The sequence below is a fragment of the Nuphar pumila genome, chromosome 3, assembly GCF_984573655.1.
Source record: "Nuphar pumila chromosome 3, dmNupPumi1.hap1.1, whole genome shotgun sequence".
Lineage (NCBI taxonomy): Eukaryota > Viridiplantae > Streptophyta > Magnoliopsida > Nymphaeales > Nymphaeaceae > Nuphar > Nuphar pumila.
Genome location: NC_143251.1, coordinates 115,566,758 through 115,580,955, shown reverse-complemented (window position 1 = coordinate 115,580,955; position 14,198 = coordinate 115,566,758). Strand labels below are relative to the sequence as shown.

General features: G+C 37.1%; 1 protein-coding gene across 1 annotated transcript; it reads left to right on the top strand.

The window, feature by feature from the left end:
* The first annotated feature begins 290 nt into the window (after positions 1-290).
* LOC149843391 (nudix hydrolase 16, mitochondrial-like) lies at positions 291-13,949 on the top strand. Its single transcript, XM_090001811.1, has 4 exons — positions 291-329; positions 1,689-1,803; positions 11,564-11,647; positions 13,349-13,949. The coding sequence occupies exons 2-4, from the start codon at positions 1,762-1,764 to the stop codon at positions 13,589-13,591; spliced, it is 369 nt and encodes a 122-aa protein (XP_089857937.1). The 5' UTR covers positions 291-329; positions 1,689-1,761; the 3' UTR covers positions 13,592-13,949.
* Positions 13,950-14,198: the final 249 nt, after the last annotated feature.

The window sequence follows — 14,198 nt, the reverse complement described above, 5'->3', positions numbered from 1 at the left end:
ATCTTTTAGTCAGGCAATGCTTTCCGTGTTTTTTCGCCAATTGGAAACTTTACAACTTTTGGACCTTCTGAAATCAATAGTTGTGACAACAGTGGCGTCATTTGGGCATGATCATGCCTTGATTTGGTCCAATTATTGGATTTTATTGAACGAGTTGTGATGGTTAAGAAATCAATTGAAGTGTGGCAATTTTTGAAGCCAGCTGTTTGAGTAGGTTGGCTTCTTGGGTTTCTTATGGCGAGCTGCATCAATTTCTAGTTGAATCAGCCCAAATTGCAGGTCTAGGTGAATTTTGTCTTTGTTCTTGCTGAGTCGGACAAGTTCCTCAGGTTACACATGATGCAGTTTTTTTCCGCTGCTTCCTAATTGTTCTTTGTTTGACACAAAATTCTTGTCCCTATGATAATTATGGTAGTCACACTTTTTTTTTCGCTTTCAAAGTTTCCTAATTTTCTTACCTTATAGGTTTCACTTGGTTAAATGGAACCATTTTGGACTTCTAGGCACCTTCTTCAATTCAGTTGTTTCTTCTAGGTTGGATGAATCTTCTCGTGACAACAATTGATTTGATGAGTGAAGTATTTGTTGATTTTCTGTGCATCTGGACTGATTTTATTATGGAGTAAAATAATTTGAGATTGATCATCCAAGTACTTAATTAGGGTACTTGATTCAGTAATTCCCATCAAATTTTGAAAGATTAATAGTTCTATTCCCCCTCATGGAATTCACCAACAAATTTGGGCTCAAATTCTTTTCAACTCATGGATGGGACCTACTTCACTGCCTTCAGTTTGTTGGATCCAAAAAGAATAAACAGATGTTTTATCTCATTTGTGATCCTTCATGGCTTGGTCTTCCTCTCTTTAACGTGTAGATGCAGACATCGTGATGCACACTACTATGTTATCATGCAAGTTCATGCGATATAACCCTCTTACCGATTAGGAGTGGCTTTTATTCTACTTTTCCTGATGACACACTGACTGATGTATAGTATTCTATGACACATTATTACAAGTTGCTTCTAGTTGCTAGAAAAAGTGAATATTAGTAAACTCACTCTCTTTAGCTGTCTTCATTCATTTCATATGGATCTTCTTTGATAGTGGCAAGTGCTTGTCCATGCAAGAATGAAGCAAATGCTTTATATGTATACTAGTTAATTCTAACATCCATTGTCTTCTTGTTATTTACATGTGTCAGGATAATGTCTTTTTTTTTTCTTATTTCTTGCATTCATATATATCAATAATTTGATAGTTTATTGATGCTACTGGATATTCATTGTTGTTACTTCTAATCTATCCTATTCAATTCCCATCTACATTTCTGGCAGGTTTATTTTTGCATGCATCTGAATTATTGATACAATGAATTATTGAATTACTATATTTATTTTTGGTGTCAATTGATGTATGAGACTTTTTCTGATCAATTTGCTCTTACGTTCTCAATCAGCCATCTGCTCTTTAGACTTATGAGTATCTTTGCCCAGATGGATTTTTAACCATCATAAAGTTTATTATACTTCTCCAAAGCAATCATGAATTTCCCTAGTTTCGGAAAACATGTTTTCACAGTTCATTGTATTTCTTGTGTAAATCTGCATGCCATGGATACTGTGCTTCACATAATTATTCTTAGTTCCTTCAATGAAAACTATATAACATCAGAAGATACCACAGGTGCATCCCTTACAAATACAGAGTTGTGGATGGGAGTTCTGGTGCTGAGTCTGAAAAGGTTGTTCAGGTTCTAATGATCAATTCGCCAAGTGGACCTGGCCTTTTGTTTCCCAAGGTTTGATGCATCATCTTTTGCACTGTACTAGCCTTCTGTTCTTTAAACTTGTCATTTCTGGAATCTTGAAAGTAAGCTTTTTGAATTTTGTTTTCCTTGTTCCGTTTATTGGTAGCTCTGAATGATGTAAGACATTTGATTTTCCATTCCATATTTTGAATGATGTGATTGTTCTTGTCCTGTTCAACAACTATATAGGTGTTATCTTACTTGGTTATCATGAATAACATTTAAACATAGTTATGATTCTGTTTCTGTCAGGATATTTGTAAAAATATTACGTTGCGGTTAGTGGAGTCTATATTTGATACCTCAATTTGTTTTGGATTAGCAGAAGCTGATGGCTCAGGTTGAGATTATAGAATAACCAGGAAGGCGCTGAAAATAATAGAAGTTAAGGGGAAGGAATACATGGATGAAACAAGCCTAAGGTGCCCAATTGGAAGGAGAGTAGTGGAAACAGCTGTGGCTGATTTTTCTTGGTTGGAGAGGCCAGAAGTTATGGTGGTGGTTGAATGGTGTGGTCAGAACTGCGCTTGGCTTGAAATTATGTTTGTGATATCAATCATACAAGTTTGGGTTGGATATCTAACCAAACTGAAACCATTTTAGTGGAGTTTGGTAAGCTGTTTCTGTATTTAATTAGCTATACGGTCATATCTGGTATGGGTTTCCAATTCAGAATCTGAGCAATTTTGAAAAACATATCTGATTAAGCCGTTTCATGTGAAAATTTATATTAATAAGGGTAGGAGATGATCAAAATTTGATGGGGTAAGGGATTCCATATCTAAATCCAAATGCAAAATCTGAACCTGGTTATGCTACATTGAATTAAAGCATATGGCTATACTGTATCCATTGCTGAATTCAGACCATTTTCTAAATTTGTTGCCATTAGTAAAATTTGATTTATTTTCCAGCAAGGGCCCCTGCTGGAGTTGTCTTCCAGACCTTTAACCCGCCGCCAGTAGCTTTGCCTTATGATTATGTTCTATCTGCAAGAGTCTGTAGGGTTAAAGTTAAACTCCAGGTGTAGAAGACCTATGAGGGTGAGTTACTTCAACATCTGGTGAAGACTTGGAGTTCAGTGTTTCAACTTTACAGGTGTTTAATTTGCAAGGAGGTGAAATATTAGTGGCTATGGAGTTGGTGAAATATCACACTTTCGACCCTCTCTTACATTTAAAATTGCAAATGCTTAGGCTCTTAACAAGGAACTATTGGTCTTATTGGATGTGTCTAATAGGCAGCTTTGTTTGTGTACTGTTAATGGATCTCAGACTGGAGAAGCTTCTTATACTAATTGAGTGCTTCTGTGTTGACCAAACTCGTGATTTTGATTGATGACTAGGTTGCAACCTTGTCAACTGATGTGGATCTGATAAATCATGGCATCTCCTTTCCTGTTTTTGCTTTTTTGGTTAATGAGGTTTGGTTGAGATGTTGGTTAACAAGGGCTATCCACATGTCCAGCAATGGGTGATGGCAGATAAAAAGCACTATATATATATATAAGTTTATTGCAGTTCCATGGATATACTGTCAGATTTTGCGCATACTTGTTTTCTTTAGTGGCTGCACATAGAAAACATGAAGAAGTGGAAAAGAAGGAAAGAGAAGGGAAGCAGAAGAAGAGATTACATAATTCCTAATACTGCTCAACTTGGACATGGATTTCATTTATAAGAGGACCATCTAATGCCCCCATTGTGAAAATTGACAAAAATACCCTTGCAATGAATAACAATTACAAAGCAAATAATAAGAGTCTTTTAGGACTATATTACACAAAGAATCTGAAAATTATAATTATGCCAAAATTTAACTTCTCACACCCCCATCATACTGGGCATGGTCTAAGATTGTTGAGGGTTTGCCTTTAACTGGTGGAAGCCGATGACTTGGTCATGATATCAGCAACTTGTGACTTGGTTTCAACGAATCTCGACTCAGTTTCTTGGTTTTCTATCTTTTCTCAAACGAAGTGCTTTCCTATCTCAATGTGTTTAATTTTATTATGCTCTATAGAGTTCATAGAGATAGACTTATCACAATAAAATATAGATTAACCAAGCCTTTGATGAATAGTGGAAGAGGATGTCATGTCCAAGTACTTTCGACCTTAACAGATGCCATCACATTTTAACTTTTGTGCTAAACCTAGCTGCACTCTTTTTTTTTCTACTGGTCCACAAGATCGAGTGTCTTTTAGACGACTTTTAAAAATCCCCATGTCATACCTTTCATACCCATTCTGTTATCTATGTGGCATTAGGTTTGGGTACTTGTCCATGCTAGATGTGTCTCTTCAAAGATTGCTAAATTCTTTTTTGTGCTGAAATATTCTAAGACTCGAAATTTGATATGAAAACTTATGTAAAAGTGCCCGTAAGTCATGTTGAGCCATTGTAGGAGACCTGGACAAGCATTTCTATTGGTAAGGTGGCTGTCACATATGCAATGATTGCTTGGTCATTCTTTATCCAATCTAACTGGGCTGGATCTGGATGTTAAATTGCACTCTTCACACCATTTTCATTTGCCTCTTCACAATGAAGGTACTCTGATGGCACATGATTAGATCTATCAAGTTGTCCCATTAATCCCAAGCGACCGATGAAGGGAAATATTTGCCTTTTCCAAGTGATAAAGTTTGATGAATTCAGCTGAGGCATGGAGGAAATTGTCGTAAAAGCCATATGTAAGACCAAGGACAACAAACAACAACGACAACAACAACAACTACGCTTTCATCCCAAAACAATTGGGGTCGGCGATATGAACCAACAAAGAAAATCATTCTGGGTCTTCCACATGAATCCTTCTCCAATCATTTCTATCCAATGCCATGTCCTCGGTGAGGTTCAAAGCATTCATATCCTTTCCTATCATCTCCATCCAAGTCTTCCTAGGCCTACCCCGACCTCTTTTAACTAATATATTTTCCCATTTCTCCATCCTTCTAACTGGAGCATCATTAGGCCTTCGCCGAATATGTCCAAACCACCGTAAACGATTCTCTCTCATCTTATTTTCAATGGGTGCAACGCCTACCTTCTTACGTATCTCCTCGTTCTGAATCTTATCTTTTATTGTATTTCCACACATCCATCTAAACATACGCATCTCAGCTACACTCATTTTTTGAATATGATGTCTCTTGGCAGCCCAACATTCCGTACCATATAGTAAAGCGGGCCTAATAGTTGTCCTATAAGACTTTCCCTTCAACCGCAATGGCATTCTACGATCGCACAACACTCCAGTGACACTTTTCCATTTCATCCACCCAACCTTTATCTTATGATTTACATCTCCATCAATTTCTCCATACTTTTGAATGATAGATCCCAAATATTTGAAACAATCATCCACTGGTATTTCTTGCTCATGTAAGACCAAGGACAGTAGGGCCAAAAAATAGGATCAAAGAAAGATAAAAGAGGACTAGAGTATGTCAAAAAGGAGAAATCAAGAATCTGCAATCTGGGACTAAGAATTGGTCTGAAACCTTGCTGACATAAGTTGGCTAAGTCTAGTGATGGCCAGAAGCTTTAAGTCTTGGGTATGGTTTTAATGTGAATCAGATCTGTTGATCTGATCAATTTTGGCTAGTGGAAATAGAAAAGAGAGGTTTTTGAGGAAAGAAGAGGGTAAAAGTTGAAAGGATAAAAGAAAGAACAAGTTTAGATCTTAGTTGTCGAAGGCGCTAGGCGGTGAGCCCCTATAAAGACTAGGCGGGACCTAGGCAGACTAGGCGGTACCCCAAATAAAAAAAACACACAAAACAAAAACATACAAAATCAATGGACTGCACTAAGAGATAATTCAGATAAATCAATGATTCTCAAGAAATCAGAAAATGCATAGTTGATCAGAATATTAATGTAAATCAACAAAATCACAGCCATAAACTATTGATGTGATGCATTATTTTACCATTAGCTAATAACCTAAAAAAAACTCAATGTATTTACAGAAATTAATAAATCCAATAAAAAGCCCAAACTTCATGAAAAAATTTGAGAACATGGATGTGATCTTTTTCAAACTCACTCTAATAAGAAACACTGACAATTTTACACTATTCGAAAATATCCCAAAAAACTTAGACACGTTCAATCCAACACAAAATTCACAATTCACAGATCATATATGAAAAATGACAACAGTCAAACAGATCATATATGAATTGCATACACAGATATGTGTGGGTGCATGTTAAGTGTGAACTGTGAAAAAGAATAGTCAAACAGATCATATATTTATTATACACACAGATATATAACTCAGAAATGTAAGTATATAACTCACAAACATAATTCAGAAATATAACTCAGAAACAGTAGAACAGATTATATATAAATTACGTTACATAATATATATATCTGAAATACAGTGTATATAATATATATACATATAATATAACTGAAACACAGGAAGAAGAAAAAAAGGAAAAGGAAGGAAAAATAGGAAGGAGAAGAAAAAAGGGAAGAAGGGAAAAAAGGAAGGAAAAAAAGAAAAAATGAAGGAAAAATAGGAAGAAAAAAAAGGAAAAAAGAGAAGAGAAGAAGAAGAAAAAAACAGGAAAAACAGAGAGAGAGAGAGTACCTTTTTTTTTCTCTTCTTCTTCTTGCTGCTGCATCAATAGAGAGAGAGAGAGAGAGAGAGAGAGAGAGAGAGAGCACCACCCTTACCCTTTTTATACCACCCTTTTGAAAAAAGGTTGACCAAAGTGGTCAACCAAATTAAAAAAACAAAAAAGGTCAAAAAAGGCTTTGCAGCCTAGGCGGTAAAAGAGGGCCCCACCGCCCAAACCCAAAAGCCCAGGCAGTGGGGCTGTGCCTAGGTCGCCTTTGACAACTAAGGTTTAGATACAGTTGGGGTCCAAGGACCAGAAAATCTCGAGTAGAAGAGTAGAAAACAAGATTTTAAAATGTTTTAAGAGGAAAGACTGAGAAAGATCAAAGAAAGATTAAGAAAAAGAGGGTAAAGGGTACTGTAGACAGGGTTGATAATGTCTAGAATCTAATTCTTGCTTTGATACCTTGTTAGATTTTGATCATACTTGTGTTCTTCAATAAACACTCATAGTAAACGTGAGGACGAGGAAAACAGAATGGAAGGATAATAAGAGGTTGTAAAAGTTCTATCACTACTCAACTTAGGATATGAATTTCATTTAGAAGAGGAACCTCCAATGCCCCATGGGGCAAATTACAAAATATCCCTGTAACAATAACAATTACAGAAAAAAAGTCATTTCGGAGTACACTACACAGATTGAATCTGAAAATTACAATTATGACAAACTTAATGCTTTCTCACATTACCAAAAATTAGAAAACTTTTGTTTGTGGCTTTCTTCCAATTGACAACTCACAATATGATGCTGACATTATGTTCTTTAGTTTTGACGTATCAAGCCTTATTTGCAACGTGGGATGTGGGTAACTCCCATTCCCTAAAAAGCATCTTGGCACTCCCCTTGATTGTGACAATTCCTAGAGCTATAACTGGTGTACATTTTCAAAGGCCCATTTCCTAGAAAGCGTCTTGGCACTCCTCTTGATTGTGACAGTGACTAGGGCTATGACTGGCATCCATTTTGAAAGGGGTTTGACATCAAACTGCATATATATATATATATATATATATATATATATATATATAGGAGAGAGAGAGAGAGAGAGAGAGAGAGAGAGAGAGAGAGAATTAATCTCAAAGATCTTATGAAGGTTTGACAGTTTGACTGGTGATAGGGCCATGTGGGTATTGAGAACTTCAGCAACACGAGAACAGGCCAATGTTTGGAAGATCCTACAGACCTGTCAGTGCTGTCACCATAGTATAAAGAAGTAAATGATGACACCTAAATGTTATCTAAAACAGGCATAAATAGGTTTAGGAAAGAACCTTGCTTCATTGAAAATGTTGCTGTATTTTTTACTTGCCAATACATCACAATGTAAATACTAACAACAACAACAACTACGCCTTCATCCCAAAACAATTGGGGTCAGCGATATGAACCAAAAAAGAAATTCATTTTGGGTCTTCCACATGAATCCTTTTCCTCCAATCATTTCTATCCAACGCCATGTCCTCGGTGAGGTTCAAAGCATTCATATCCTTTCCTATCATCTCCATCCAAGTCTTCCTAGGCCTACCCCGACCTCTTTTAACTAATATATTTTCCCATTTCTCCAACCTTCTAACTGGAGCATCATTAGGCCTTCGCCGAATATGTCCAAACCACCGTAAACGATTCTCTCGCATCTTATTTTCAATGGGTGCAACACCTACCTTCTTACGTATCTCTTCGTTCCGAATCTTATCTTTTATTGTATTTCCACACATCCATCTAAGCATCCGCATCTCAGCTACACTCATTTTTTGAATATGATGTCTCTTGGCAGCCCAACATTCCGTACCATATAGTAAAGCGGGTCTAATAGTCGTCCTATAAAACTTTCCCTTCAACCGCAATGGCATTCTACGATCGCACAGCACTCCAGTAGCACTTTTCCATTTCATCCACCCAACCTTTATCCTATGATTTACATCTCCATCAATTTCTCCATACTTTTGAATGATGGATCCCAAATATTTGAAATAATCATTCACCGGTATATCTTGCTCACCAAGCTTCACTACACTCCCATCACTACTTCGTTGCTTACTAAACCGACATTCCATATATTCAGTCTTACTCTTACTCAACTTAAAACCTCTAGCTTCCAATGTCTGTCTCCATAATTCTAACTTAGCATTAACCCCAGCTCTAGACTCATCAATCAAAACAATATCATCAGCAAACAACATACACCACGGTACATTTTCTTGAATTGATCTCGTAAGCTCATCCATCACTATCGCAAATAGGAAAGGGCTTAAAGCAGATCCTTGATGTAACCCAACCGTTATCGGAAAATTGGTTGTCACCCCTCCACAAGTGCGGACATTGGTTACTACTCCTTCATACATATCTTTAATTATACTAATGTACTTGAGAGAAACACCTTTCTTCATCATTGTCCACCAGAGAACGTCCCTAGGTACTCTATCGTATGCCTTCTCTAAATCAATAAAAACCATATGCAAATCTTTGTTCCTCTCTCTATATCTTTCAATAAGTTGTCTAAGAAGATGTATAGCTTCCATAGTTGATCTTCCAGGCATAAAACCAAATTGATTCTCCGATATCATGACAACCTTCCTCAACCTAGACTCAATCACCCTCTCCCAAAGTTTCATAGTATGACTCATGAGTTTTATACCACGATAGTTTGTGCAATCTTGTATATCACCCTTATTCTTATATAAAGGCACCAAAGTACTCTTCCTCCACTCATTAGGCATCTTATTTGTTCGCCAAATCAAGTTAAAAAGATTTGTCAACCATTCTAAACCTTTCTCTCCCAAGCATTTCCAAGCCTCGATAGGTATACCATCTGGGCCAACTGCCCTTCTTGATTTCATTTTCTTCAAAGCCTCTGCAATTTCTTTCTTTTGAATCTTGCGCATGAAGTCACGATTTATCTCATGAAAAGGAATGGAGAAGTCTCCAAGATCTTGAGCATGACTATCATTAAATAGCTTATCAAAATAATCTTTCCATCTCTCCTTAATCTCCTCATCTTTGACTAAAACCCTTTGCGTTTCATCTTTGATACATCTAACCATACCCAAATCCTTCGATTTCCTATCTCTCATCTTTGCAAGCCTATAAATATCCTTCTCGCCTTCTTTGGTATCCAACTTGTCATAAACCTCCTTATATACCTTAGCCCTCGCGTTTCGAACAACTTTTTTAGCTTCCTTCTTTGCTATCATATACTTCTCCAAATTCTCATTATCACGACTCTTACTTAGATTTCTATAACACTCTCTTTTAACCTTAATAGCTAATTTGACATCCTCGTTCCACCATGATGTATCCTTACCTAGTGGTGCACCGCCTTTAGACTCACCCAATACCTCCTTAGCTACTTTTCTCATACCACCCGCTATCTTATTCCACATTGATTCTGAATCCTCCTCGAGACACCAATCAACTTCCTTAACTACCTGCGCTACAAACATTCCTTGTTTAGCTCCTTTCAGTGCCCACCACTTAATTCTAGGATCTATCCTATGTCTATCCCTTTTGCGGCATTGTCTAATTCTAAGATCTAAAATTAAGACTCTATGTTGTGTAGCTACACTTTCTCCTGGTATAACCTTACAATCGATGCAACAACCCCTATCACTCTTTCTAAGTAGGAAAAAATCTATCTGACTCGTATTAACCCCACTTTTAAATGTTACTAGGTGAGACTCCCTCTTCCTAAACCAAGTGTTTGCTAAGATCATATCATAGGACAAACAAAAATCTAAAATCCTTTCTCCACTTTCATTTCTTTCTCCTATACCATAGCCTCCATGGATATTCTCAAATCCATCCCTACTAATGCCTACATGTCCATTAAGGTCACCGCCGATGAAAAGCTTTTCTCCATAAGATGTCTCTTGTACTACTCCATCTAAATCTTCCCAAAATTGATGCTTAATGGAATCATCTAAACCTACTTGAGGTGCATAAACACTAATAATATTAATAATATCCGTACCTAATACTAATTTAATAAGTAAAATTCTATCACCCTTCCTACGGACCTCAACTACATTATCTATAAACTGACGACTCATAGCAATCCCTACTCCATTCCTATTCCTATTTATTCCTGTATACCAAATCTTATATCCCCAAGGTTCTATCACTTTAGCTTTCTCACCTACCCATTTGGTCTCTTGAAGACATAAAATATCAATCTTTCTCCTACACATAACATCTACTAACTCTACCAACTTACCAGTTAAAGACCCTATGTTCCAAGTGGCTAACCTAATTTTATGGTCTTGGACTAACTTCTTTACCCCCACCCGTCCAACAAAGTGAGGGAACCCTTGCCTATTTGACACCACACCCGGGCGCCGGTGTGACGCGTCGCTTCTGGGCGACGACCTAGCAACCCTTGCACATTTATCACTGCCTCCGGGCCTAGAGAGTACAGCGCGTCGCTCAGTAGGGAACGCCCCAACGAAATTCTCATATTGGTTCATTTTCATAGGATATGACAAAGTTTTTATGCTGGCTGTCACAGGCCTACCGCAACCCTCCTCCTTTATCCGGGCTTGGGACCGGCAGTGTATAACTACACAGGCGGAGTTATCACAATGTAAATACACAGGCGGCAGTGTATAACTACACAGGCGGCAGTGTATAACTACACAGGCGGAGTTATCACAATGTAAATACTAAATACAAAAAATTACAACTGTTCCTACTTATGTCCTTCCACAACTTGTAATAATTTACAAGTTTTTTTTTGCCTGAAGCTGCTTTTGTTTGCTTGGTTTACCACTGGTGCCTCTAGTTACATCTTGGAAGCCCCTACCCATGCCTTAGGAAGTAAGCAATTGATTAAGATATCATATATGGAAGTGGAAGAATATTAATTTTGTGTTTATGTACATGTGTATAAAATCTCACCTTCATGAATACCTCAATCACTTACAATGCCTACAAGAACTCTGTACACATGCATGAATTCATGGACATTCATGTATCTGAATGTCTGTTGTGCATATACATCCATTTAGGCATGCATGCTACTTAAGAAAATCAAGAAAAGAAACTGGCATCAATGAATTTTCATAACATCATATTCATGACCTGTATGTTTTTGGCTTCTCTTTCTTTTTTTCCCTGCAGGGAGGCTGGGAAAATGATGAAGAGATGGATGAGGCAGCTAGAAGAGAGGCACTGGAAGAAGCTGGAGTCCGTGGTGATATAATGGTGATAATTTTTCTTGGTCGAACTTTGTGCTATTGATAAGGTCACATGCTTCTAATGAAAGCATGTGTCCTCTTTTATGTGTCAAGTTATTTGTAATCTTTGTGATGATGTTTAATTGCCTGATTGGTTGAGTGAAATTCTGTTCTTTGTGGTTTTCAAGGGTATTGATTTGATTTGTGGTTGTGTCATTATTAAGAATCCTCTGTTAATGATTTATTAATTGTGCTTTCTGATGCTTATGAAATTTTGAATTGGAACAAATCCTTGGATATTGGGTATGATAATATAAACAGCCACGGCGCTTGCACTTCTCAAGTAGTTCTTGGCTACTCTTTGCATATATTTTGTCTATCAGCAAATTATTGCCACCAATAGCCTGTTCAAGTAGGGCACTAATCCAGAGAATTTGGGTTATTTGCAGGTTGTATTGAAAGTAATGTTGAAGGTTGGATTCCTGTGTGTGTGCGTGTGTGTGGGTGTGCGTGTGGGTGTGGGTGTGGGTGTGGGTGCCAGTGTTGTTTTGCTGCTGAGCATATCTAGGTGATAAATCCTGGGTTGTAGTTTTATGGCTTCTGAGAGTTGCAGTAAGTTTGAAGGCATTGAGTGTCTTTGACCAACATTCACTGATGGGATTTGCAGGCGTCTCTTTATGCCACAGGTGTCTCAGAGAACTTGAAAAGTTAAGAGCTTTGAAAATTTCTATATTTCAATAAAAAAGGTGGAAATTCCAATGCTTCATGCTACTTGCAAAGTGCCTGTCCTTTTGCTTGTTCTCAATGGTGATAACTTGGCATCCTTACTTTTCAATAAATTACTCTTTTGGCCTTTCAAAAATAAACTCAGTAAGATTTCAATCCTCTTTTTTCCTGGGTAAATTTTTTATTTTAAATAGATTTTTTTCATGAAATATTGATATATAAATGTGTTATTTCCTTTGTTCCTCCCAATTTCTTATCATTCCTTTTTCTCTACGTTTTGGTACATTCCCGGTTTCTCTCTACTTCTACTTTACTTTCAAGAGAGTGAAATTTTGAGCTTGTTTTAAGTATTGGGATGAAAGTCTCCTGTAACTGAAAAACTTTAGACACCATATCTGGAACTGTAAAACACGTGGATGAATTGTTTTGAATTTCAGTGCATTGTGAAGATGATCATATTGGGAAATACATGCCATGAAGTAGCTGCTGTCTGCCCAAGCAGTCCTTCAAAAGCAACTAATTGCATTTAAGCTTCTGTAGGTTTGTTATTTGTGTGTTTTATCATCGCATCTTTCTTTTGTTGATGGTCATCAAGATCTAAAGCATGAAGTGAATGTAGGCAAGTATACCTAGGTTATCTGCGTTATGAACTTGGAAACCGACTCTGCAAAAAGGTCTTAATTATCCAAAACATTGAAATTGTTGGGATGTATCTGTGCTATGAATATTTCCTCGATCACCATTTCTCTTGGCTTTTGTGCAGAAGAATCTCTGCTATTTGCCTCATGTATTTATGAATGATAGTGATTTATCTCTGGAACAATTTATGACTGCTTCATTTTGTAGTTCTGAAAAAAAAACACTTTTAACTGCATGCTACAGCATGAAAATGTTTGCCGTTTGACCATTGTATTTTTCATGACGAGAATTAAAACTCTCTGCGACCATTTTGTCAAGCATTTTTTTTCTTGTATTTATTCAGTTGTTTTTCATTGTATTGCAGAAGTTGGTGGGCTATTATTACTTCAAGAGCAAGACACACCAAGATAAGCTTAACCCAGAAGGTTTGTGTAAAGCAGTAATGTTTGCTTTGCATGTGAAAGAGGAGCTTGAATCGTGGCCTGAACAAAGCATGCGTGAACGGAAGTGGCTTTCCATCCCTGATGCGGTGAAACAGTGCCGACATCCGTGGATGGAAGAAGCTTTCCATGAATTCTTAATTTGGCATGAAGCCAGCCAGTCATGAACATCCTGTGCTAGTGCTACAACCTCTTTTTGCATACTGAAACTAAATTTGACCCCTTAGGATTAGACCGGAGACAGTTTCCTTTTCCACTCATCATTTCGTTTCATTATTTTCTTGTTCAATTTTAACCTTAAGAAACCCTTTTTTTAGGGAGATGAAACATTGTCCTTCAATTTACTGTCACCGGATATTTTCTGTACATATTCTGTAGTGATGGGTTCTTTTGTAATCCCGGAGACTGTTGCCGATGCCTTTTTTCAGGTTTCGCTAGTCGAATTAAAAGCATGGTCTCAGAAAAGAAGTTGTAAATCGGAGCTGTTGGAGTTTTTGTTGATGCATATTTAATTTGAAAGCTAAATGATTCATCTTTCATTATATTTGAATTTTCTTCTAAAAAAAAAAAATTGAAATCCATGTTATCTTAAATGGGACATCAATGGGTGCAAAACAAGCTTATCATGATCTATTTGCTTGGAGGTACGTCTGCCTGTGGTGGGACATTGCAGGTTCAAAACTCCAGTGATACGTTGAATAATAACTGGTGGGGGTCTGCCTAACCCTAGCTTGCCTTTCAGAAAAAAGAAATGGTGAGTTGGAAGTAGTTGTT

Excerpts from the sequence above, each read along its gene's own strand:
- LOC149843391 (XM_090001811.1), top strand. The coding sequence starts at position 1,762 with ATGATCAATTCGCCAAGTGGACCTGGCCTTTTGTTTCCCAAG. Across the intron at positions 1,804-11,563 it reads CTGGCCTTTTGTTTCCCAAG|GGAGGCTGGGAAAATGATGA; the intron begins GTTTGATGCATC and ends TTTTCCCTGCAG. Across the intron at positions 11,648-13,348 it reads GAGTCCGTGGTGATATAATG|AAGTTGGTGGGCTATTATTA; the intron begins GTGATAATTTTT and ends ATTGTATTGCAG.